The following is a 24,256-nucleotide window of genomic DNA, read 5'->3' as shown; positions in this document are numbered from 1 at the left end:
GGAATGTACCTTCAAAAAAGGAATGGAAAAATCCAGTACTCCTTTCCTTAGAGCCTTGCAACAGTGCATCCTCACTGTTATTGCCATCCTCACAAGTATTGCTTAATGGTCACTGCCAATATGTACAATCAAACTATAAATATACTGTGAAGCCCGACCATACAGTGCACTGGATAACAAAAGAAGAGCAAGTTTGTACAACAGGGTGGGGTGGTTGTGCTGCTCCCTCTGTGCTGGGAATTGGTAGAGTTGAGGGTGAAAGTGGTAGTTTGACCAAGAAAAGACTTCTCACTTAGAGCTTGCAGGGGGGAAAAAAAAAGTGACCTTGTGCCAAGATCATTGTGGCTGGAAATGCACTTCCTGCAGTTAAAAATACAGGGAGAATCCTATATAATGGGACTTCAGAGAGCAGATTGGGAAAAACTGTGAACATCTAATTATTTTGATGCCTTTAAAGTTAGCTGCCCAGCAGCTCATAGCTTCACTGATGGTGTTTAGGGCAAGGTTGTCTCATCCTATAATGTAGTCCTGGTCTGACATCTGAGAATACCAAAGCTCTACAGGAGAAACAGGGACCAGAGTTTATTTCAGTTACACTGCTTCCTGCGTGGAAACCAGGAGATGTTCCCAATGGGCAGTCACTGAGTGTAGGCGATAGCATGCCTCTCTCCACAGGAGCTCTCTGCAGCTGGTCTGGGAAGTTCACTGCCTCAGGAAGCCGTTAAATTAAACAGATACTTAATCTGAAGAGGGCTGGGCTGGGCTGGGTAGAACAGCTTGATGAAATATTAACACCATTTGCTACTTATTAAGAGAAGGGTAACTGTGCTTTGGGCCATGGATGATCACCATCATCAGCTAGGTGAATGGAGATAATCAGATGACCTGAAGTAGTCCTTTTTCAATCTTTTGCCTTTTATACCTCCCTGGTGTCATGTTCTGATGATGTGACTATTGGTTGCTGCCTTTAAATAGGTTCCCAGTAAAATCCTCATTCTTTTCATGTTACACTAGGATTATCATACAAGATGACGATATTTGTACCTAAGCCAAAATACACAGTAGTTTACATGCAGAATAAGTGAAACCATCTAGAAATTCAGCAAAGCTCTTCAAACAAGCCCAACCCAAACAGAAAATACAAGGTGCTGTTGGATCAATAATGAAGCAAGTTTCAAGGCTGTGCCAGGAAAATACGGAAATGCCTTTCCTCTTGCATCCTTACCTACAGAGAAAGTTTTTTCTGACATCAGTTATTGATTCACTCAGTCCAGGGAAGGGCTGCTTTCCAGTTTGGTTTGAATGCCTCTAATCAGCTGGAGAAAAGGAGTCACTTATATAAGCCAAGGGAGAGGAAATGCTTCTGCAATAAAGCTCACATGAATAGCTAGGACTGAGCGCTGGTTGACTCCCGAAGTCCAGCTTCTGCATCCTCTCACCCTGATTCTTTACGGCTGAGTTGACTGAGCGAAGTGGCAGTTTAGGAGGTTTTCCTTTTCTTACTGGTCTTTCTTTTTCAAGGCAGTTGGTGAAGGCAAGTGGAAGGCATGACCCCCTCCTCAGACGAAGAGCTCAACGGGCTAGATAACCCCAGCTTCATGGTGAGCCTGCTTGTCTCTGACGGGCAATTCTTGCATTAACAGGTACGAGACCTGAAAAAGGAGGAGAAAGGGAAAGCCAAGGATTTTTCTGACTGGCTGCAAAGATGCTGGTGTGTGGTAAATGTCTGCCTCAGCTCCTTTATCAACAGGAATCTAAGGAATGATTTCCACACTACAGCCTGCTGCTGTGGACTCGGCATACTTTCTACTCTCTGGTGCCTTTTAAGGTTTTTTTTTCCCCATTATTTCTAAAATGGTAGCGTAGATGAATGGCAGCACACTTGTATCTCTACTGAAAAGTAACCAAGCTTGTGGCACCTTGTGGCTGTGTCCTTGGGTAGAGCACTTTACGTAATAATTAGTAAAATTACAATAGAAATTTAGCCTAGTGAAGAATGTGTGTCTTTGTTTTCTGTGTGTCTTCTGCCTTTTTCTAGGGGGATGAATTGTCAGAGAGATGGGTGAAAAATGGATTTGGGAGCCACTGGGGGAAGACACGCTGTAGAGTTAGAGCAGGGTAGTAAACCTGTAAATGATGTGTCAGTTCAGGGGCGTGCAGTGCCCTGGAAATGCTGCAGGCTATTACAGCCGTAGGGCAAGGGCCTGGAGCACAGCAGTCCCCTTCCTATCCCACAGCAGGGGTCACCTCCATTAGAAACTAAAAGAGCTGCCTATGTTCTGACAGCAGGTGTGAAGGAGTGGGGTCCTGCAACCATATTCCTACCTTGGTACAGACCACCTGTCTAGAGGACCTTGGAGGAGGCATTTAACCTCTGGGTGTACAAGTCTCCCATTTCTTGGCTAGGTCTTGGTGAGCTTGCTGTGAGCAGTGGAGGTGGGAGTGCTATGCCAGCTCTGGGCAGTGCCTCCGGGAGGTGCTCAGAGCAAGTCAGAGGTCTTCATTTGGTATTGTTGACAGAGTCTCTGTTTCTACCTGTTCTGCCATAACGCAGATCAGGCTGGTGACTTCCTCTGGTTTGAATCACCCCCGAGAAGGCAGAAGACAGAGGTCTTTTACATGTGGTTTAAGCATTGCAGTATCTGATTGCCTTCCTGATGTGCTTATTTAAGATGCTGTTGAGGGCCCTTATGCTATGACTGGAGCCTGAGGCACATGGAGCTGTCCTGGTCCCGTAGGTTCATGGGAGCATTTGGGCTGAAAACCACCATCAGCAGTTCCTCTTTGCTCCGGGCTGCTCCTGCCTTGTGCTTCTGACAGTATCTCAGCATCACAGAATGGCTGAGTTTGGAAGGGACCTCTGGAGGTCAACTCTGTCAACCCCTCTGCTCAAGCAGGGTTATCTAGAGCCAGTTGCCCAGGACTGTGTCTAGACAGTTTTTTAAATATCTGTAAGGACAGAGAATCCACAACCTCTCTGGGCAACCTATGCAGTACTTGGTCACCCTCACAGTGAAAAGGTAGCTCCTCATGTTAAGACGGGACCTCCTGTGTTCATTTTGAGCCCCTTGCCTCCAGTCCTGTCTCATTCTGTTATCTCCACTTCATCCTTCTCCCACTAAGCCCTGCTCACTCACTCCCCTCCAGCTCCTGGGGTGATTCAGGACTTCATGTGATGATCATGTGGGGCTGCTACTGGCACAGGCTCCTGCTTAACATGGGAAAAGTTGCAGTGCAAGGAAAGGAGCTTACTGCTGTCCACCTAGCTTAGCATTTCATCTACCCGTGGTGTTATTCAGGAGTAGCTGTCCCCAGATAGCTCCATGCATGGGCAGTCTTAAGTACCTTGCTGTACATTTGTTAATCCATGGCTCAGGCTCTCCTATTCTGAAATGAAAATGTCTCTAGAGGTAGTTATTCAGTAATGCCTCGTGCTCTTGAAGTTCATGCCTGAGTTCAGTTTGAATTAACTCTGGCCTCACCTATCTATTTTGAAGTATTTATAATGCTTCCAGCCTGCCTAGGCTGGATAAATACAAAGGTAATATAAATAAATAAAAGGTATTACATAGTGTTATTTCAACAGCTTGCTCTAAAATGGGACTTTGGAGACTCACCTATGAGGATGGAAACCTGGAGGATTCAGGCAAACGGTGAAGTCCTTGAGGATTAATCTGTCTCACCTGCAATATTTATAACTGAATGTAACATTAATTTTACATCCCTATTCCCTGACCTCATCATTAGCTATTTGCCTCCATTGGTACGCAGGTCATGAACATTACTGCAGCTACCTTGCTTTGCTGAGTATTTCAGTGTCTTCAGGTTCCAGCAGGACGTGGATGATAAAAAAAAACCCAGAAGTTTGGTGCTGACAAACTGGTTGAGCTTCTCTTGAGGACAAGCTTCTGTCTCTGACAGAGCAGGGCATCCCAGCCCAGAAAAGCCCTCTGCAGCCGGGGCGCTGAGGACTCACTGGCTGGAGAAGGGTCAGTGAAACAAATGACTTGGGATCCGAATTAGCTTTTGCGTCTTGCTCAAAATATTGTGGCTTCCCAGGCAGCCACCTTCTATTACGTGCATGTGTGCAGGGATGTGCGCGTATGCACAGGCGGGATGTGCATGTGCATGTGTGTGCACATGCGGTGTCCATGTGCACAGGCAACATGTGTGCATGCACATGTGTGCACAGGGATCAGGCTGGGTTGGGAGGAGGAGTGGACAACCAGGAGCATTTACATAGCTTAAAAGCTGTGGCAACTGAAGCAAAGCAGTATTTTGCTTTCCTTGGCAAAACATGTCTTTGTATAAATAAACTGTACAGGGTGTACAGCTCTCTGGGGAGCCCTGGGGCTTCTGGGAGGAGATCCGAGCCTTCCTGGGGAGCTGTTTCAGACCCTGCCACTTCTCTGAGGCCCCGGGTCCCCGGGCTGATCCTGGTCCCTGATGCTGCTCCCACCCTGGGGCATCCTTCTGGGTGCCATTCCCCACGGCATATGGTTGAGCTGGGGCACCACCCCAGTAGCCCTGCTTTGAGCCGGCTTCTTTGAACTGGGCACCAGGACTCCCCATCCAATGGTGTCCCTGTGTTTTACTGGGTTCCTCTGTACGGGCAAGGTTTTCTAGTAAGACAAAGGGCAGTTGTGTTTATTGAGGCAGAACATTTGTAAGGGTGACTGTAGGGAGACTAGAAAGAGAAGACTTAATAAGAAGAAATCAAATGTAAAACATGCTTCTACTCTGTAATTAGTGGTGACCAAGTTGCTTTACCGTATTTTATCAAAAGTGCTGTTTGGGTGGGACAGCTAGGAGGGACAGAACCCAGGGGACAGCGCAGCTTTCACCGATTACCCCACTGCACACTCTTCCTTGCTTCTCATTGAAGTTTCTCCATTCTTAGCTAGATGTTAATGATTCCAGTGTAGTTTCTCCAGATGTCCCTTTGAGGCTGAGACACTCTTTAATGTTTCTTCTGGTCTGGACACACATGTGCATATAAAATTTTCCATAGGTATTTGCACCTCTCTTTTGATTTTCCCCCTTGGTCTTCCTTTTTATCCTGGCATTGTTGAAAACTACATATGAGATGTTCCTGCAAGACATGGAGCATGGCCACAAGAGAGGTGGCTGCTGGGTGCCTACAGGGACAGGCTGTGGCTAATTAAGGGTCTCTCCTGTTGTCCAGGGTGAAGATGGGAAACACTACTGCTCCTCACTGGATCATGCTGCTCGGGGCGCAGGGGAAGGCAGGGACATGGGCCATGGTGGCAGCAAGCTTGCCTACGCTGTCATAGATGTGCCCCCCTGGTACCTCTGCATCTTGCTGGGCATTCAGGTGTGATGGGGAAGCAGAAGGAGGCTGGGGCTGGGTGGAAGTTTAATGGCTCTTCAGCGGTTAATGACGGTGAAACCTGAATTTGGGAGTGCTTTACCATCACTGGGCATGGCTGGAGCTTTGGGGCTGGACCTTGTAAGCTCAAGTCCTTCTCACCACCTCCTCAGCACAGACTGTTAACCTTGTGCCCCCCGCTACACTGCCCCCCTTGAAGTGCAAATGGGAAGGCAGGGTCCTGGGGTTGGGGCCAAACAGTTAATAAGAACAGGTCAAATATCTCAGCTGAAGGTAATCAAATGTGTGAGGGCTGTAATGAACTTCTGCCTTCCCATGGCAATATAAACTGCGCAGAAGGGCCCACACTGCTTTGGCTGGTGTCAATGCTGAACCCAGGACACCAGGTATATTAAATAACCCAATGCCACCAATACAATGCTGGGTACGGAACCCCAGGGAAGAGTGACCTCAGGGTGATTAAGGTTATTGATAGGCTGTGCTTGGAGCTTGGTGGACACTTTGTACTTTGTTTTCTTAAATGGTCTTCTCAAGTTTAGAGTTATTAAACCAAGTTTTCTGAACATATCTGCATCATAATTTTAATAAAGCATGCCTCTAATGAACACAGTGAGTTTCTGAGTGCCACCAATTCCACCACTACAGTCCCGTGCTCCTTTGAGAGCTAATAAGTAAGGTTAATATTTAAAGCAAAAATAACTTTAAAACATAATTTTTCAATAATTAACTGGAGGTCATTGTAGAAATATGTCTGTGACTCTTCTGAAAAATGCAATGTCTGATTTTTCCATTATTTGTCATCCATTTTTCATGGTTATCCATAACTAATGTGTGAGAAAAGCTACTGATAGGAAAGAATTGGGCCAATAGGACCAATTTGCCAGCTTCCTGTGTTATCCTTTGTGGTGCGAATGAGGTGGACTGAAACATTTGCGTTCACTTTGCTTGATCACTCTCTCCCCCTACGCTGGGATGTCCCCACCTTCCTGGAAGAGAGACCCAGACAACTTTGTCTGCAGGTGCTGGGGATAAAACGGTTGTGCCTGACAGTGGTCTGTGGAGTCTAGAGCACTGCAAAAGGTCTTTGGGCATGGAAAGAGGGAGAAGTTTGTGGGTGTGTATTGTAGTTCTTGTAGGTGCTTTGGAACAGCACCTAACAGAGCATTAAAGTTGCCAAAAAAGAGAATGGGTAGCACTATTATGTCCCAAAGACAAATCTGTGTGCTATTGGATTTCCCTCAACAACACAGTAATAATATACAGCCAGTTCTGCATCCTTCACCCAGTCTTTCTCTATGGCTTCTAGCACTTCCTGACAGCCCTGGGAGGTCTCATAGCCATCCCGCTGATCCTCTCCAAAGAGCTTTGCCTCCAGCATGACCTCCTCACCCAGAGCCACCTGATCAGCACCATCTTCTTTGTCTCAGGGATTTGCACCCTGCTGCAGGTCCTCTTTGGAGTCAGGTAGGCCAAATGCAAGAAATGGGATACACGACAAAACAGTTAGTAGATGTAGAATTTTTGTAGAATGCTTGTAGAATCAATACGTGCACAGCCACGAGGTTGGTGTAGAGTGAGGGTCATTTTCTGCTCTTGGGCAATCAGGGCACATTCCAAAGCATCCTGAAATCACTGCACATTAATAGCTACTTGCTGTTCTGACTTTCGCATCTCCTGGTACTTCGTGCACCTTTTGTTGGGTTTATATTATTCTCTCCTGTAAAAAATAAGGTACTGAAACATGCAGTGTCTGCTTGCTCCTTACCCCAGGGATCCTCCGGCTGAGGGAGGACCCTTCTGATCTCGGCCTGGAGTCAAGATCACAGATCCCATAGGAAACTATAGGGCAGAGGATAAGTGAGAGAAATTGAAACCCATCTGCCACTGCTTAGGGACTCAGGGAGGAGCTCTGCAACACATGCATCCTGTTAAGTGGTGCCATTTCCCATGCTCTGGGATTTGCAGTACAATCTGATTGTAAGCAAGGTAAATCCTTTTTGCCACTGAGCTGCTGAATAGCCAGTGGTGAGATGAGCATGGAGTTGCCATTCACCACCCAGAAAATGAAGGACTTAGTCAAAGTCATGACTGCAAGCACTCCCTCTTGCCGCAAAGACCCTGTATCTTTGCTGGTCTTGTAAAATTTCTTTTATTCCCATTGTCATAACTCTGGGCTGCTTCTCTCTTTCGACAGGCTGTTTTTATCTCCAGTACAGTGGAATACAATTTTCTTGCTTCAAAGGCAAAAATCACACATTCTTTGGCTTCTGAGTCTGAGGGACCTGGGTAAAACTCTTCTACCATCAAATCACTGGTCAACTGCCAGCTCCACAAAATGTTTTTATTCCTCCTGTTTTTCCCGCCATCTCTGTCTGTCTTAAGAAGTGGCTGTGGGCAAACATCTCCCTGGAGGGTACTCCCCTTCTCCTACGTTGCTAAATTAGTGGAGGAGGATGGATATCCTGGCCATGAAAAAGAGAGAATCTGGTTCTCCAGAGTTGAGTTAAAGTCATGCTGGGGTACATAAGCATGGCTGTGGCTACTGGTGCAAATCAGGCTGGTGTCCTCCCAGGTGCCCCCAAACGCCTCAGTGAATACCTGAGAGCTGTGATGTCCCCTGCTTGCTGTCAGCTGAGGATGAAGGAGTAACAGGGATCCTCTCCTGTGGCTGATTAGCTAAATGAGGAAAAACACGTCAAATTAAGTGGTAAGGAGCTGTTCCCGAGGGATAAGCTAGAATGGCTTTTGCTGTGCTGAGGATGCAATTGCCTTGTTGCTGGCCCCAACTGTAAAGTGTGAGGACATTCCTGACAGGAAGGTGGGACTCAGCCCACAGTATGGCTGGAGGCAAACCAAGACTGAGGAGACAGTGAGAAGCAGATTTTTCTTTTTTTCTTTTTTTTCTGTTTTCTGAAACCGTGTAGTAGTTGACAACCATAAGTCACCGACAAGACAGCCAGAAAAATGGTAAATAATGAGTTGGAGGAGATGCTTTTCCTGTGCCACTCTCTGAGGCCCTGGGGAGCCCACAGCTGAGTGCTCTGCCCAGTTCTCAGTGTCTATATTTTAAAAAAAGAATATTTCAGAGGGTAAGAGGTATGGAGGTGGTCTGTTATTGTGGCATGGGGAAGGGAGACCATTTGTGTTACAGTGGCTGGCCTGGTTAGCATGTTCGTGGCTCAAAGGGGTACAGCTGCAGCCTGTTATTAGTCTGGGAGAGAAATGGGGGTCATCAGGCAGGGGCAAACCATTCTGGCTAAAAGACATTGTTGGCACATGAACGAATGGGTGGGAACTGGCCATGAAGATGAGGAGGTTTGTACCAAGAGCAAGCATGGTTCAGAAGCAGCCCTCCAGAAGCAATAGCCAAGGAAAAAGCCCGACCTGCTGCAACCTGCAGTTCAGCCATGTTATACAGCATGAAAAAGCGGTGACGGGTCACAGGCAGTAGCTGGAGACACTATCCAAAAGGCTCCTGAGGGGAGACATATGTCACTTGCAATTATGGTGAGCCCCCCCTTAGCAGATGCTTGGACATCATGTAGTGATTATCAGAACATCACATTTCCTTCCCTAAATGTGCAGCTTTTCCTCTTGCAAACCCCATGGGAAAGAGCTCAGTGTGCCCTGTTTGCCTTGCTTTGGCGCCCCAGTTTCCTCTGAGTGCAACCATTGCCAGCACTGGCTGTGAAATAGCTTGAGGGCCAACGCAGCAGGAGCTATAAATCTATTGTTAATTCAACAGTGGTGGCACTGGGCCTTCTCTGTTTCCTTTTGTTTGATTTTTTGCCTTGCCAAGCAAAATCCTTTGAAGGCTGCAACATGCTTGGCTAAATGCCGCAAAGTAACTCCACACGATTGATACTCAAATAGCACTTACTGACAAAGCTTCGACAGTGCTTTGGTTGTGCATGGCATGAGTAATTGCAGTGATTTAAATATTTGCTTTAGGTGATGGAAACGTGATGCTGTTACAGCTGTGCCATCTCTTATTTTTCCAGTGCTTTCCAGAGAATGGTGGAAATGCTTCAGGTTCAGGGGAGTCCATGCGCTGCAAAAGTACTCACCTGGCTCGCTGCCCTGCTGCTTTTCTGAGCAGGAGCCATGAGACCTCCTGGTGCAAGGAGAGGTTGCTCTGGGGACTGCTTCCTTCCTAAACAGAGGGAGCAGAAGCACCTCAGAAGTTTCCTTTGGCTGGTTCAGAGCTGCTGTGCCAGCCTGCGCTCTCAGGCAGCTTTGGTTTCTCCAAGTGTGCTAGAGGAACGGCCAGAACAACTTGCACTGCAATGGGGGCTTAATGCCTGTGGGGCTTTGAAGAGCCAGCCAGACCTTTTAGGTCTCTGTCTCCATTTCTCCATGCATGGAAAGAGGCTGGTGTAGCTCACAGGAGCACTGGCTCTACCGTACAAAGCCAGTGCTGAGTGCCTTTAGACGTGCAAGCTCCTTGCTCACCTGAGGGGTTTGCAGAGTGAGGGTTACTCTAAGCCAGGATGCACATATGGTGTGGGTAGAGCCAAGGTCTCACGCAGCCAGCATGCTCAGACCCATCCATGCAGATCTCCTTGGCAGTGTCAGTACTAAAAGCCAGGTCACATTTTCTACTTCCCTCAGTCTGAGGATGGTTGTGATGTGGAGAGTAGCCAGTGCATGTCCTTGTGTTCATGAGCAGGTTGTGAAGAAAACAGAGGCAGCAGAAGAGGTCAGAGGAAGCAGCTGGATATTAGCAAGATTTGGGCTTAGATCGATGCTGAGCTTGTCTTCAGAGTCTCAACATCTTTCTTCCTTGGGCTTTTCCCCTCCTCCAGCTTTTTCCTTTTGTTGTTGTTCTACTCTGTGCAGCTCCATGGTCTCATCATACCTTAGGAGGGCTACTTTTTCCTTAACACAGGGCAGAAGAGTTTGCTGCAACACTGATGTGCCCCTCCATTGCTAACCCTGAGCTCTTCCCACCAGGTCATTGCTCTTGAGTGCAATGGGCAGCAATTCCCACTCATGGTCAGTGACAGAGACCTGACAAAGCATTTAAAAATGTACTGCCAGAGGCCATGGGCAGACTGATTTTTTAGGTTATTTTGCTTTCCTTTCTCTCATGCCTATGGAGCTGGGTTTCTGGCATTCTTACTCATAATTTTTTTCCCTCTGCTCTCCTAGGTTGCCTATTATTCAAGGAGGGACTTTTGCATTCCTGACCCCCACGCTGGCCATGCTGTCCCTCCCCAAGTGGAAGTGCCCTGCCTGGACACAGAATGCCACCCTGGTGAATGTCTCTTCACCAGAGTTCATTGAAGTCTGGCAGACACGGATGAGAGAGGTACATTACATTTTTAGTAGCACCTACTCTGTATCAGGGCTGTTTACTTTCAGAAAAGTGCCTGACCATGGCAGGGCCATCACTTCTGAAGGTCCCTCAATCCCCGATACACCTTGGCCCTTTGCCCTGTTGCAGCTTCCTTAAGCATCTATTCCCTAGCAAAAAAAGCAGGTGCTTCACAGCTGCTGAACAGAGGACATGCAGACCTCAGGCGATTGATCTATGGAGCTTGCAAAGTCTCCACTGGTCCAGCCAGATCCATTCTTCATGAAGCATGGTTAGCCTTGAGGAAGGAAGGGAGGCAAGATGTTTCCTAGGAAGAGATCCTGTCTAAGCACAGAAAATAGTAAAAAGAAATACAGAACTTACTGTAAAGGGCAGAAAAGAAATGCAGATGCAGAACTTACTGTAAATATTAAGAAGTGCACCCTTAGGTAGTCAAAAGAAGGAAAGGTCAGGGATCTCAGTGCCTTGTTCTACATCTATTGCCTTATCAGCATAAGTGGCTAGATTTGCCTCTGTCCATCCATTCACTGGGGTGCTTTGCAAAGCTTTTGGGAAGCATTCGGAACTCCAAAGGACCTTCACCCAAGCCTCTGTGTTCCTCAGCAGCTTGAAGGCACTGGAGGGGAAGGTGCTCAGCACCACAGAGGACCCAACCTGGCTTTATAACTCAGTCTATGAAGGCAGAGAGCAGCCTCACCCCTGAGTCCCCTACATGGAGCTGACATGTGGGAGCAGCATTACAGGATGTAATTGCTGGCTACTTAGTAGTGACTGTCAAACGTGGGAAAGCTGAGGGTGATAAATGTGTCCCCCGAGAGAAACTGATACTTAGAACAAAACAGAGGCTGTAATGACCCACCTGCCCTACCAGTGTGCTGAAGTGCCCCAAGCTCTTCCCAGATGGAGGATGAGTGGAGATCATGGCCCTGCTCCTGTTTTCAGGGCAAGAGCTTTTCCCTTGCATTTTGGGAGAGCAGGGAGAGACAGTGCAGGGAAGCTGATGAATGTTTGCCTGGCCCAGGAAGACAGGGAGGAGGGGGTCCCTGGTGAGGGACCTGAGTCCTGGTGAGGGCTGGTGAGGACTAAATCTGTTATCCAAGGGGCAGTTGGTGTGCTGGTACTTTGGGAGTCCTTCCCCACACGAGATGCTCAGCCAGGCTTTTCCGTAGTCAGTGGGAGGCCTCTGTGCTGGTCTGTCCCTGGAGGCTGAGCCTGGCTCTCACGCTGGATTTGTGTGATGCAGCTGGAGCTCCTTTCAACCTCTGCTCTCTCCCTGCCTTTTTTTTCCAGTTGCAAGGAGCTATCATTGTAGCTTCCTGCTTCCAAATCTTCGTTGGATTTTCTGGCCTGATTGGATTTCTGATGAGGTTCATCGGCCCCCTGACAATTGCCCCCACCATCACCTTGGTTGCACTTCCTCTCTTTGATTCGGCTGGGAACGAGGCTGGGCAGCATTGGGGCATAGCTTTCATGTAAGTCTCACTTCCCCATGCAAAAGCTGAAAGCACACAAACCACCTACCTCTAATATGAAACCAAATGTCACAGTCTGTAGCAGGGTTTCTCTTGGTTCACGGGGTATTCACTGAGCACTAACTTACAGTGGCCTTGTGCAAGGCAGCACTGTGGGGGTGCAATGGAAACTAGCAGGAGGTTAGAGCCTTCAGCAACAAAGCAAAACCCAAAAATGAGTTAACAAATCTGATTTTTGTGACAATACCAAGTTTGTTCATAGGTCGGTAGAGAAACAAGCCTTTCCTGGGGACAGTCTCTGTCACGGTTGTTTGCGCACACTGTTTTAGACACCCATTATTTAAGTTAAAAATACATTCCTTAAGTTGAGCAATCAGAGTTAGGCATTCCTTGAGTCAAAATAGCTTTTTGTGTTGGTTTCACATGACGAGGAAGAATCGTTTTCTCCACAGGGTGCTCTGGAAAAGTGTGCCCATGTGGCTTTGTGACAGTGAGCGCTCTCTCAGGGATATTCGTGCCCTTGTGCATCAGTGTACAAGAGTGCTTGGTGGCAGAACTTCCTTGGTATTTCAGGAGTTAATTTAAAAAGTAGAAATGCCACTGCATGGTTCTCCTGCAGATTTGGTACCTTCAGATCCCTAATGCAGACTCCAGCTTGGGATAACATGCAGCAGGAGTAGGTTGTTATCCTCCGTATGGCCTCCCATCAGTTTGTTAGTGATTTCAGAGCTGCCTTTGGAGACTTAAGGGCCAGGCCTGACTGCAGCCCCACAAGGCAGCATGCTGTTCTGGGGACCTGCTCCAGTCCACTTCCCTCTCATTCTTTTCTCCCTGAATTTGCCCTCCCAGACCCCAAAGCTACCTCCTTTCTCCACCCCCAGTTCCTCAACTAACTGGTCTCTTCTACCAGCACCCCATACAATCCCAAACCCTGCCTGCAACACAACCCTGCCTCCAACCCATGTCTCTGCTCTCAACCCGAGTCACTCTTTGTCTGCTTCATTTCTGTCCCATCTTCTACCTGTGTCAGTCCCACTCCTGATTTTCCTGACTCGGGCACCTTAGTCCCAACTTGATCATTATGCTCTGAGCCATCTTTGTGTCCTGTTTTGCTGCCATCTTCATGCTCCATGGGTGTCATTAGGGAAAAAGGGAGGGTGATAATGGAGAAGGTAGAAGACATGAGCCATGTGGTCACAGCCCTGCTGTTCAGCCCCACCCCATCCCAAAGCCCCCATGATGGGTGATACCCACTGTTGCCTGAAGAAACTGACGTAGCATGTGCTTACTTGCTCCCTGTGATGGTGCATAAACAGTTCATCACTGGGCAGGGCCTGCATGTACTCAGAAGGCTCAGAATCTTTAGGGGCTGCACGGGCTAACACCTGAGATGTTTCTGCCGACTGCCTGAGACCTGGGATGAATGATCATTGTTACAGACTGAGCATACCAGAACACATTTTTCTACAAATAGAGCCTGAAGAACAAGTTCTACTAAACCTCCAATTTCTTCTCCAGGTCACAAGCAGACCCTGCTACTGACCTCAATGCAGACTATATACTAAGTCTGTTTCCTGAACATCAGTCTTTGAAATAGGTTTGGGATATATTTTTTCCAGAAACATTTAGCCTGAGGCTGATGTTTTCCATGGAAATTTTCATCCTAAATGGGTAAAGTTAGGTAGAATTACAAGCAGCTGAAAATAGCGTTTGTTAATGGAATGTGCCAGGCAACCTGAATAATAAGCAGTGACACCTACCCGAGATAGACGAGGGCTCTGCAGTGATTCATAAGGCTGTGAGCATCTTTGTCAATGCAAATGTACAAAATGTGCACTGACGCAGTCTGTCTGGGCTCTGTAGCTTCAGAAACCATGAATGGAAACCAGCTCCTCCTCAGACTTTCTGCCTGCAGTCATTCAATTATGATGGATAGATAACCTTTGGCTGTATGTTGTGGTGTGCCTTTGCAGAGAGGTGAGGTTAGTGTTTCCTTTGCACTGCTGGTATTCTGCCTGCCCATGAACATTGGACCTATATGTCATCACCTTTTCACGTATGGAAAGCTACCAATTTTCCCTGCACTGTCAGTGCACTTCAGCTGATGCAGTTGACTTCTCACCAAATCCTATCTGGATTAACTCACTCAATGTATACAATTTAGACTTGTTATAAAAAAATGAAGAGCCCTTTAGAGGCCTGGTTAACGTAGGAGGGAAATGTCCAAAGCTCAGCAATCAAGGTGAGGTGCCCAAGTCTCTGCCCTTTCACTGCGTATGACAGCCTCCAGCTTCATCTGGCTGCCCTTTCTGGGGAGCAGACAGCTGGGGGGCAGACAGGGCTTGCTATGAGGGATCCAGCTGGGCTGCTGCTCGCAGGAGATGTGTCTTACATGAGGGATGGGAGAGGAGCTGCACCTCATGGTTGCTTCTACCAGAACAAGCCCAAGGGACTTGCACAGCAAAATCGGATCCTTTTTCTTTCACTCCATGCAGCTCAAGGCTTCTTGCCACTTGGAGAGCAGTATAGGTAAACCTAAAATCAGGAAACCAATAAATCCTGTATTTCCAGTATATCTGAATTACACAGAAGTTCAGGGACAGTTTCCTACAATGCCTGCCTGGACCTTGCCTGTCTCTCAGGGCTTTCTTAAGTGTCATCCTTAAGTTTCCTGCAACTGTGTCATATTCACTTATGCACTATCTATGGGGTCAGTCTTGAAACAAAAGGGGAAAAAAAGATATTTGCAAATGCAGAGAAGCTTGTTCCACCTCAGGCTTGCTGGACTGGAGAGCCACTCTTTGGTGTTGAAAGGCTGGTTTTCTTCAGTCCTCTGGAATCCTGGTTCCTTTGGTACCAGGTCTTCAGTTAATGTGGGGACAGGTGGGCAGCTGGGCACCCACTTTGTTAATGGCCTGGTTTTCCCTCCTTCTAGGACTATTTCTTTCATAGTTCTGTTCTCTCAGTACCTGAAAGATGTCCCTGTGCCACTGCCATCTTACCAGGGAGGCAAGAAGTGCCACCTCTCCCCAGTCTACCTCTTCCAGATCTTCCCGGTACGCTGGGGTTCCCAGGAATGTAGCAGAGGGACTGGCCTCACCCACCCCAGGCTGCCTGGGGTTTTTCCACTCAGATCCAACCAAATCGGTGCTTCCCAGCCCACTCTATGCAGTGAGGGGGCAGAGGGGAAGAAGGTCCCCACAGCCCTCACCGCTGGGAGGGAGGGATGGAGGGAGGGTTTCCAGGACCCACTGCCATCCCTCTACTTCCATTCCATGTTCAGGGGAAAGGGCTGGGTGGGGAGACACCTTTTCCCTCATGACCATGCTAGAGATGTGGCCATACCCTAACCAGACCCCACTGCTGCATGTGATGCGCAGGTGCTGATGGGGCTCTCCCTGAGCTGGTTGCTCTGCTACGTGCTGACGGTGACTGACATCCTCCCTGCAGACCCCACTGCCTACGGTCACCTGGCCCGGACGGACATCCGTGGGGATGTTTTGTCCCAAGCTCCCTGGTTTCGGCTGCCTTACCCAGGTACCACTGTCCTGCCTTTCCTCATCCTGCCACGCTTCTCCCTGCTCCAGCTTTCACCTCTGCTTATGGCTAGCAGGGGGAGAGGAAATGTCAAAATTCAGACAACCACTCACAAGCATCCCTGCTGTTCTTCCCTAACCCCCTGAAATAGATTTCAGGGCAAACCAACCTGAACCAAGCTCTTTACTTGCAGGCCAGTGGGGAGTGCCAACCGTCAGCCTGGCTGGGATTTTTGGCATCTTAGCTGGGGTGATTTCCTCCATGCTGGAGTCTGTGGGAGATTACTACGCCTGCGCCCGCCTGGCCGGGGCGCCGCCACCACCGAAGCACGCCATCAGCCGTGGCATTGGGGTGGAAGGCATCGGCTGCCTCCTGGCTGGCGCCTGGGGGACGGGGAACGGCACCACCTCATACAGCGAGAACGTGGGGGCCCTGGGCATCACCAAGGTGAGCCTCACCGCAGCGGGGTGGCTCCTGGTGGTTTACCCCAGGGGTGTTTGTACAAAGGAGTGGTGCACATGGCTATGTGCCGCACCTGGGATGTGATCTTAGCCCAGCTCCTGCAAGGCATGCTGGAAGATGTGCCCTGGCACATTGGTGACCAGCCCAGCAGCACTGAGAAGCACCTAACAGAGGTGGCCAGTCCTGCTTTTTCTCTGCTTATAGTCTGCGTATGGGATGAGTGTGCACTGCTGTTATTCATGGCACCCGGCTTAGGTGAGACTAAAGAGAGTTTGTGCTAACCTGAAAACCAAAGAAGGGGAGAGGAAAAGGGAAAGGGGAAGGGAAATGTAAAGGGAAGAAAAGAAGGGAAAAGGAAAGCTTTAATAGGACTTCAAATTCCAGTTTTTATAACACAAGGATGGCAATCATGGGATTGGGATTATAAAATGCAATGGCAAAGGGTTATGTTTTTACCTTTCCATAAAGTTTTGTGAATTCCTTTAGTACCTTATTGCTCTTATAAGGGAAAGAAATTTCAAGAGATAAGCTTGACAATCAGATAATAGATTTTCACTAAGCTTTACAGCCAGGGGATGGATACATCCAGCAGCCAACTGGACACCATTTTTAAATCATTGTCAAATAAACAATGTCATGTCAGCAGAGCTGTGAGTCAGTAAATAAATGCAAAATTTGATTTATGGCTACCGCTCTGTAATATTGCTGATTTCACTGGATTTTTATAAACCTCACTCATGGTTACCATTTTTCACAGAGTGAAATGTTAGTGTTTGACCAAGATGGCTGCTTTCAGCAGCAAGGGCTGTCTGGGTGCCTGCTTGGAGTCCAGTTTAGCCTGTCACATGTAACTTGTCATTATGAAATCTGAGGATACTGATAACATGCCTGAGCCCATTCTTTTCCTTCATCAGGGACTGTAGAGGTAGGACAAGGGGTAATGGATTTAAACTTAAACAGGGGAAGTTCAGGTGTCCTGGGTTCAGCTACAGCAGTCATTTTTAATCCTTCTTAGTAGCTGGTGCAGTGCTGTGTTTTTGACTTTCAGTCTGGGAACAACGCTGATAACACCGATGTTTTTAGTTGTTGCTCAGTAATGTTTACTCTGACCAAGGACTTTCTCAGTCTCATGCTTTGCCAGAGAGGAGGGGAAGCCAGGAGGAAGCAGAGACAGGACACCTGACCCAAACTGGCCAAAGGGGTGGGTATTCCATACCACTGCACGTCATGCCCAGTATATAAACTGGGGGGAGTTACCCGGAAGGCCCAGATCGCTGCTCGGGTCGGGCTGGGTATTGGTCGGCGGGTGGTGAGCGGTTGTGTCCTTTTCCCTTGTTATTCCTCTTATCATTATTATTGGTAGCAGTAGTGGTTTGTATTATACCTTAGTTACTGGAGAGCTGTTATCTCAACTCGTGGGAGTTACATTCCTTCGATTCTCCTCCCCATCCCTCCGGGAGCGGGGGGAGGAAGGAAAAGGGGGGGGAGTGATCGAGCGGCTGTGTGGTTCCAAGTTGCCGGCTGGGCTTAAACCACGACATCAGGTTAGATGTAAGGAAGAAGTTCTTTATTGTGAGGCTGACTAACAAAGCTGTGAATGCTCCATCCCTGTCAGTGTTCAAGGCCAGGTTGGACAGAACCTTGGGCAGCATCGTCTAGTGGAAGGTGTCCCTGCCTATGACTGGGGGTTTGGAACTAGGAGAGCTTTAAGGTCCTTTCCAACCCAACCCATTCTGATTCTGTGATTCTATGACGTGGTTTGCTGCATATATTGTGCGTATGAGATGTAGCACACTGGGGAAGTGCCCAGACTCAACATCATCAGATTATAGGACATGTTCTCCCATGTACTTCAAGTCTTTCAGGTTGACATGCCATCCTTGCTGATTTAGGAGAGATGTTTCCCTTAGATTCCACCTCTGCTCACTGTGTTCACACACTGTGTTGTGTGCAGTGTGTGAACAGAGCAGAAAATAATCTAATTTCAGTCAACCTGTATCAGTGTAAAGACTCTGGCTGGAATCAGTGGGGGTGCTGAGACCACAATGCAGGTTTAATTTTATTTAAAAAAACATGGGAAACACATTTTTCCATAACAAATGGATACATAAGGAACTTGTTTCCCCTGTTTAAACAGAGGTGTCCAGCACTACCTGAAAAATCTTTGGAGGTTTCAGATATCCACAGGAGCTGTCAGATAAGGCAAGGAGAAGCTGCTGGAAGCTGCCAAGATGCAACAACTTAAATGGCACCAGGCACCTGTATTTAAGCTGCTTGATCAAGCCCAGCATGATAGTAAAAGAGGTTTTCCCAGAAAAAGAGGATTTTAAGGAGAGGTAAAGACCATGTAGTCACCATGTAGATAGTAGGGAACTGTGCAGTTTCTTCAGTCTTAAGGAAGAGAACTGATTTTCTTGTTTTCCTGACATAATTGAAACAAACTCTAGAGGCTTTAGCAGCATATGCACCCAGCTGTGGTATTAGTGGATTCCAAGGCCAACTCCATATACCAGGTAGTTTGACATTTTGGCAAATTAAAAATCTGAAGCTTCATTCTAATCCTGGCACAAATAGATCTGTTGGCTTTTATTAAATTACAGTTTTGATGGTAATGGTATCCCAAGGTTTTAAGCCAAGGAATATAAAAAGTCCACCTGAAGGCAATTAACGATTTTATTTTGAAACTCCCTACCAGATCTTGTTCATTTATCTTTCACAATCAAGTAACACTTAAAATATTTTAAAAGGCCATGTTTAAGAAATACTTAAAAAGAAAGAGAACTAGTTACTGGGAATGTTTTTTGTTGAAAGCATTCAGAAAAAGCCCTGCCTGTAAATACAACATTCTTCAGATATTTAAAGGGAGGGATTAAAATATTTAATTGAATTATAAAATGTTTGCAGAGGATTACAGAGTTCCCTGCCTAAGACACAATGTTGTAAATCTTAGCATGATTCTTTAAGCCGTCCAAGTTTTGGTGTGGCAAGGCATATCTCGACGTGAAAAGTCCAATAAATATAGCTGCTTTTCTTTTTAGATTCCATAGTCTGTAAATGTCTCTTTCATCCCTTTATTTGGCAGATACTCTTTTTTTTTCCCCCTGTTTGCATGCTCTAACAGATCTGAATGAAAGGAGTGGCTTGGTGCTTCATGCCGTCTTTGTTGTAGTGCCCAACCCAGAAAAGGCCACCCTGGCTCTTCCTAGGGGGAAAAAATGAGAATAAAAATGGTTTTACTGAAGCAATGGGTGATGAGAGTTAAAGGCAGACCAAGATACTTCCCCGTTTCTGACTAGCCATTTGTTGACCATGGAATGGATATATCAGATCTCAGAGTTTGGCATCGGAGCAGCCAGCCAGCTCTGGTCTCCCAGCTCTTGCTCTCCAGGGAATGGAGGAATCAGTGTGGGACACCTCATTGAAAGCCATTTTTAAATGGCAATCCAAACCCTGGTGGAAGGATTGTCCAGTGGGTTAACTGAGTGTTTGCAGTGCTGTGGGTATGCCAAGGCATTTCTAGGCTGGAGCGAGAGCAAAGCTGTGTGTATGGATTAGTGTGCTCTTAATTTAGTAATACTCTTTTTGTTTAAGAGCAAACCATTAAAGTCATGACAATGGTAGGAATGAGGATAATGCCATGTAAATAGGTGTGGATCCGTGATTGCTCTCAGAGTGCCTTTCATGTTGCATATTCAATAGTGCACAAATACAGATGCTTCCCATGCAGTGTGAAAATCCCAGCTCACCGGTAGCTGCATCTAAACATGTGACTGAATGTGCCATTGAGTGCTTCAGCCAGAGGTGCAACCCCTGCCGAACAGGTTGGAGCTGGAGCCTGCCATTTTTCACCTCTCTGTGCCAGTTGGTGTGTGACTGCCTCTGCCTACTCTTCCTCTTGCCCCAGGTAGGGAGTCGAATGGTGATCATTGCTGGTGCCTGCGCCATGCTCCTCAGCGGCATCTCCGGGAAAGTCGGGGCAATGCTTGCCAGCATACCCACCCCCGTGATCGGGGGCATGTTCCTTGTGATGTTTGGAGTTATCACGGCAGTGGGGATTTCCAATTTGCAGGTAACGGCTGTGCATGTGCCATTGCATCCCTAGGGAAGGGGACTTCTGTTTCAAGTCAGGTTCTTACAAGGCTGAGTCAGAATGCAAACATTTGCATTGGCAGTTCCTTGGGAGAAAATGAGGGGATGTACCCAGAGGGGCTAAATCACAGAGGGTTCCCTGGTCAGAGCAGGGTTTGCTGGCACTGGGGGGAGCAGGATCACCACTACCCCAGCAGCAACAGGGCTGCTGTCCAGGTCCACTCCTGCAGGCAGTGTTTACATCTGAGTGTGTCTCATGAACACGACAGTAATCCACAGACTTGGGTAATTCCAAATGTAATGTGTACAATTTCTCTATGCAGTACACTGATATGAACTCCTCGAGAAACATCTTTATCTTTGGATTTTCTGTATTTGCTGGCCTCACGGTTCCCAACTGGGTGAACAAAAATACTACACTGCTGGAAACAGGTAAGAAGCATCATCAGAAGCATTTCCTGTAGCATAAAACTGAAGCGAAGGCTGATCCATAGAAATCTTATAAAATACAGTTTTTCCTGATAAACCCCTGAAACCTGTGCTTTGACTGTTGCCTGTTTCTTTCTGGGAGGGCTGCTCTTGCCCTTTGCTCTGATGCACAGCTCTGGTGCAGAAATCTCTGCTCTTGATCAGTGACTGCCCCTCACCAGATTCCTGTTGTGCTAAGGATTGCAGAGTGCTTCCCTGGGTCACGTTCCCAGGATGGGGCAAGAGAATACTCCAGGGCTGAATTTTGATCAACATCTCAATGAATGAGGCTTTCTTATGGGTTCATGCACAACAGTACTTTGTACTTCCAAAACACAAGTGCAGACTCTTCTACTAAATTCCATCAAGTTCACTTTATTGAAATTTCCAGTCCTCCAACACCCCTTCATTGTGTCTTGTGTGACTAATGTGTTCATCATAAAGGCTGTAGTGTCCTCTCAAGGTGTATCTGACATGCTCGGTGGGCTGTTGAAAGAGCTGGGCTCACAAATCACTCACTCTGTAGGTGGTCTAACAGATGCTCAGTGCCACTGGGCTTTGCTCATGTTTGTTAGCCCTCACAGAGAAACATCACACCTGATTAACTCATGGTGAAATCACATGCCTGTATTTCAATGGGAACTGAAGCTTGTGCTTTTGTAGGAAACTGCTTGATGTTATATTGTGGAGGTGCAGAGTGTGTTCGGAGTAGAAGGCAGTTTTTCTGGGACAGTGGTGTGGTCTTCACTGTTAATAGGCTCTTAATATGTTTATGAGTAACCTCCTGCCCACTGGCAGCTGGGTCAGTGAATAATTATGCAAAATAAAACTGTAGGTTTGGAACCGGCAGTGAGATCAATCTCTCTTGAACTGCCAAATCTTAAGCTCTGCTTGGAGATTTGCAAGTCTTGTCTAAACAAGCATGCAGCTTGCAGCCTCTTGGCACTGGGTATGTTGCTGGTCAAATGTGTCTCTTCACCAAAGCTTTGTTTTTCTGCTAGGAATCATCCAGCTGGACCAGGTGATCCAGGTGCTTCTCACCACTGGCATGTTTGTAGGTGGACTCCTGGGGTTTATCCTTGATAACACCATTCCAGGTAGGATTTGCTGAAATGAGCTAAGCTACTAGTTTCTGCCTGCCCTAAGGTTTGTTTCCTAACATATTTGTGTCTTCGTGACTACTGCTCTATAGCTAGGAGTTGTGCTACCAACTGTGAAACACCATGTGACTGAACTCCTCCCAGAGATGGGTGAGGAACAGGAGACATCACTGAAATGGTCTCTGGATGGAAAACAGCAGCTTATCAAAAACTAACATTTTTTTTTTTCAGGAACAACCGAGTCTAAGAAAAAGATTTATTTTTTAGGGAAAAATATCTTTTAGGGGAAATGCCAGCCTAGAGCCATGTTGCTGGTTGAAAGGAGAAAGAAAGGCAACCAGAAGAAGTGGAAGGACCAGACGTGCACCTCCTTATGTTTGCTCTAAAACTGAGGCTTTAACTGGTGCTACACCAGTGGAAAGCAGTCGGAAAGGCTGGTGACCAAAGATAGGATATGGCACCTGCAGCTGACCCACACAGCCAGGAAAGAGCCTCTGATTTTCATTGAGTCTGAGGAGGGATGGCATAAGCATAGGAGAGGAAGCCCTCTTTTCTGCTACAGAAAAAGAGCAGGAAGGACATTCCGTTAACCAGCTGCTTTGATTGTCTCAGGCTCCTTGGAAAGTGAATCTCTTTCTGGCTCATTACTCTTCTTGTAGCTCTTCAGCTCCTCCAGGCAGGATTTACAGGTGTGCTCATTCCCTTTCCCAAGAGGGACTCGGCTGTTGCAACAGCTACAGGCACTTGCAATTCTTTGGCTAGGGTAAACAGCTGTAACAGACTAGTTAATTGCCAGCTAAACCTTATTCCTCTGCTCCATGGTATCCGGGCAGTTAACATTCAGCATTGCTTTCCTAGCACTGTATGAACCCCCTTTTGAACAGTTCTTGGATCCCCCATGGCTTGTGAAAACCTGTCTTGGTATACTCGATTCCCATGGCAAGTGGTGGAGAAGACTGCTTAAGTCTGAAAGCCATTGCAGGAAGATGGGTATTGTCTAGAAGCTCGTTAGTGAGTTTTTGTAAAGAGCTTTGGAGCTAGAAGGGTTTAGGAGCAAGGGATCTGTATGCTGTGCTGGGTGTGCTGGGCTTTCAGAAGTGGGTGTGAGGTACTCATGGTAGTTCTGTGCTCAAACACCTGCTGTTTTAAATACAATGATCTTGTTTTTGCTGTTGCAGGAACACAGGAGGAGCGGGGGCTTCTGGCATGGAAGCATAGCCACAAGGGAGAAGCAGACATCTCTCAGCTTATTTCCAAGGTCTATGATCTTCCATTTGGCATAGGCACCAAACACTGCGCTGTCTCTTGGTTTCGGTATCTCCCTGCTTGCCCCAAAAGGCTATCTGGTAGCAAGAGAATGGATGAACTGAAGGCTGCTGGACAGGAACGCGGTGTTAAAGCAAGCTCAGAAAGAGACTCTGAGATAGGTGCTGATACAAGGATATAAGCACCTTCCTATCTCGGAAGCAGAGGTCTGAAAAGCACGTCTGCCCATCATTTGAACATAAGCTGGCAGCTGTTAGAGACTGGAGCAGGAGAATGATAATGCCTTTCTCTTCCCAGCTGTGCCCCCTGCACCTCAAGGGAGTAATTTTTCTCCTCTCTGCTCCTGCCTGCCCAAGGCACCACAGAAGATATCCCTGATGTGGGCCCTGTACCACTCTCAGGCATCCCTTGGGCTGAGGCTAATCCCCACCATCTTAAAGATCTGTAATGGCAATGCCAACCTCTCAGCTTGTGGTTTACACCTCATCCTGGCCAAGGGGAAGGAGTGGGCACCTTTAGGTCATAATTAATATCATTCCATATTCCCATAATTTCAAGTCAGCCAAATGAATGTGGTTTTAAGAGAGGCATCTAAGGTTAATGGCTGGATTGTCTTCTGAACATGCTTCTCCCATCTTAGACTGAAGAGGCAATCTAAGAGATCTTCTGTTCTTGACCTAACAGAAAAACACAGCTTCACTGCAATGAATCCCTGAGCAGTCTTGGGGAAGCCAGATTCCCCAAAGCACCAAACTCTACAAAGATGAAGGAGACAACTCTTCTGCTCACAGTGTGATGCATCCCTGTTACTGCTATGACCCGTGTCCCCTCCACTGTACCTGTTTGGTCTGGTGATTGTGTGTTGACAACCACTTCTCCAGAAAACAGTTTGTGCAGATTCTTGCTCCTGTTCACTGTCAGCAGAAACAGCCTTAACCTATATGGCCATGTATAATGCAGTTGCACGGGGTGTTGGTTGCTGGTGGTGTGTAATAACATTGTTGTAGTATGAGTTGTGTTTCCTGTACTGAGATTTATACTTAGACTTTTTTTTTTAAAATAAATGAAATGTACAATGTAGTCATATTTCTCAGAGTGATTACCATAGTGAGTGGCTGATAGTATTCAAAGAATCTATTGAAAGAATTACCAAGGTATCTCCCGAGAGGACGCTTTGAACAGCGGAGCGGGGGGA

At 47.2% G+C, this 24,256-nt stretch overlaps 1 protein-coding gene across 1 annotated transcript; it reads left to right on the top strand.

The window, feature by feature from the left end:
- The first annotated feature begins 1,547 nt into the window (after positions 1–1,547).
- Positions 1,548–23,242, top strand: LOC104401995 (solute carrier family 23 member 1-like). Its single transcript, XM_010009756.1, has 12 exons — positions 1,548–1,601; positions 5,186–5,335; positions 6,657–6,814; positions 10,502–10,661; positions 11,958–12,139; positions 15,075–15,195; positions 15,520–15,676; positions 15,870–16,123; positions 20,043–20,207; positions 20,551–20,659; positions 21,697–21,792; positions 22,974–23,242. Exons 1-12 carry the CDS (start codon positions 1,548–1,550, stop codon positions 23,240–23,242), a joined length of 1,875 nt encoding a protein of 624 aa, XP_010008058.1.
- The last annotated feature ends 1,014 nt before the right edge of the window (positions 23,243–24,256 follow it).

The sequence above is a fragment of the Nestor notabilis genome, unplaced genomic scaffold, assembly GCF_000696875.1.
Source record: "Nestor notabilis isolate BGI_N333 unplaced genomic scaffold, ASM69687v1 scaffold32130, whole genome shotgun sequence".
NCBI lineage: Eukaryota > Metazoa > Chordata > Aves > Psittaciformes > Psittacidae > Nestor > Nestor notabilis.
Note: the sequence above shows the minus strand (reverse complement) of the source record. Positions and strands in the feature narration are given on the sequence as shown.

Coding starts and splice junctions, on each gene's coding strand:
- LOC104401995 (XM_010009756.1), top strand. CDS start 1,548: ATGACCCCCTCCTCAGACGAAGAGCTCAACGGGCTAGATAACCCCAGC. Junction 5,336..6,656: donor GCATCTTGCTGGGCATTCAG/GTGTGATGGGGA, acceptor TATGGCTTCTAG/CACTTCCTGACAGCCCTGGG. Junction 21,793..22,973: donor CCTTGATAACACCATTCCAG/GTAGGATTTGCT, acceptor TTGCTGTTGCAG/GAACACAGGAGGAGCGGGGG.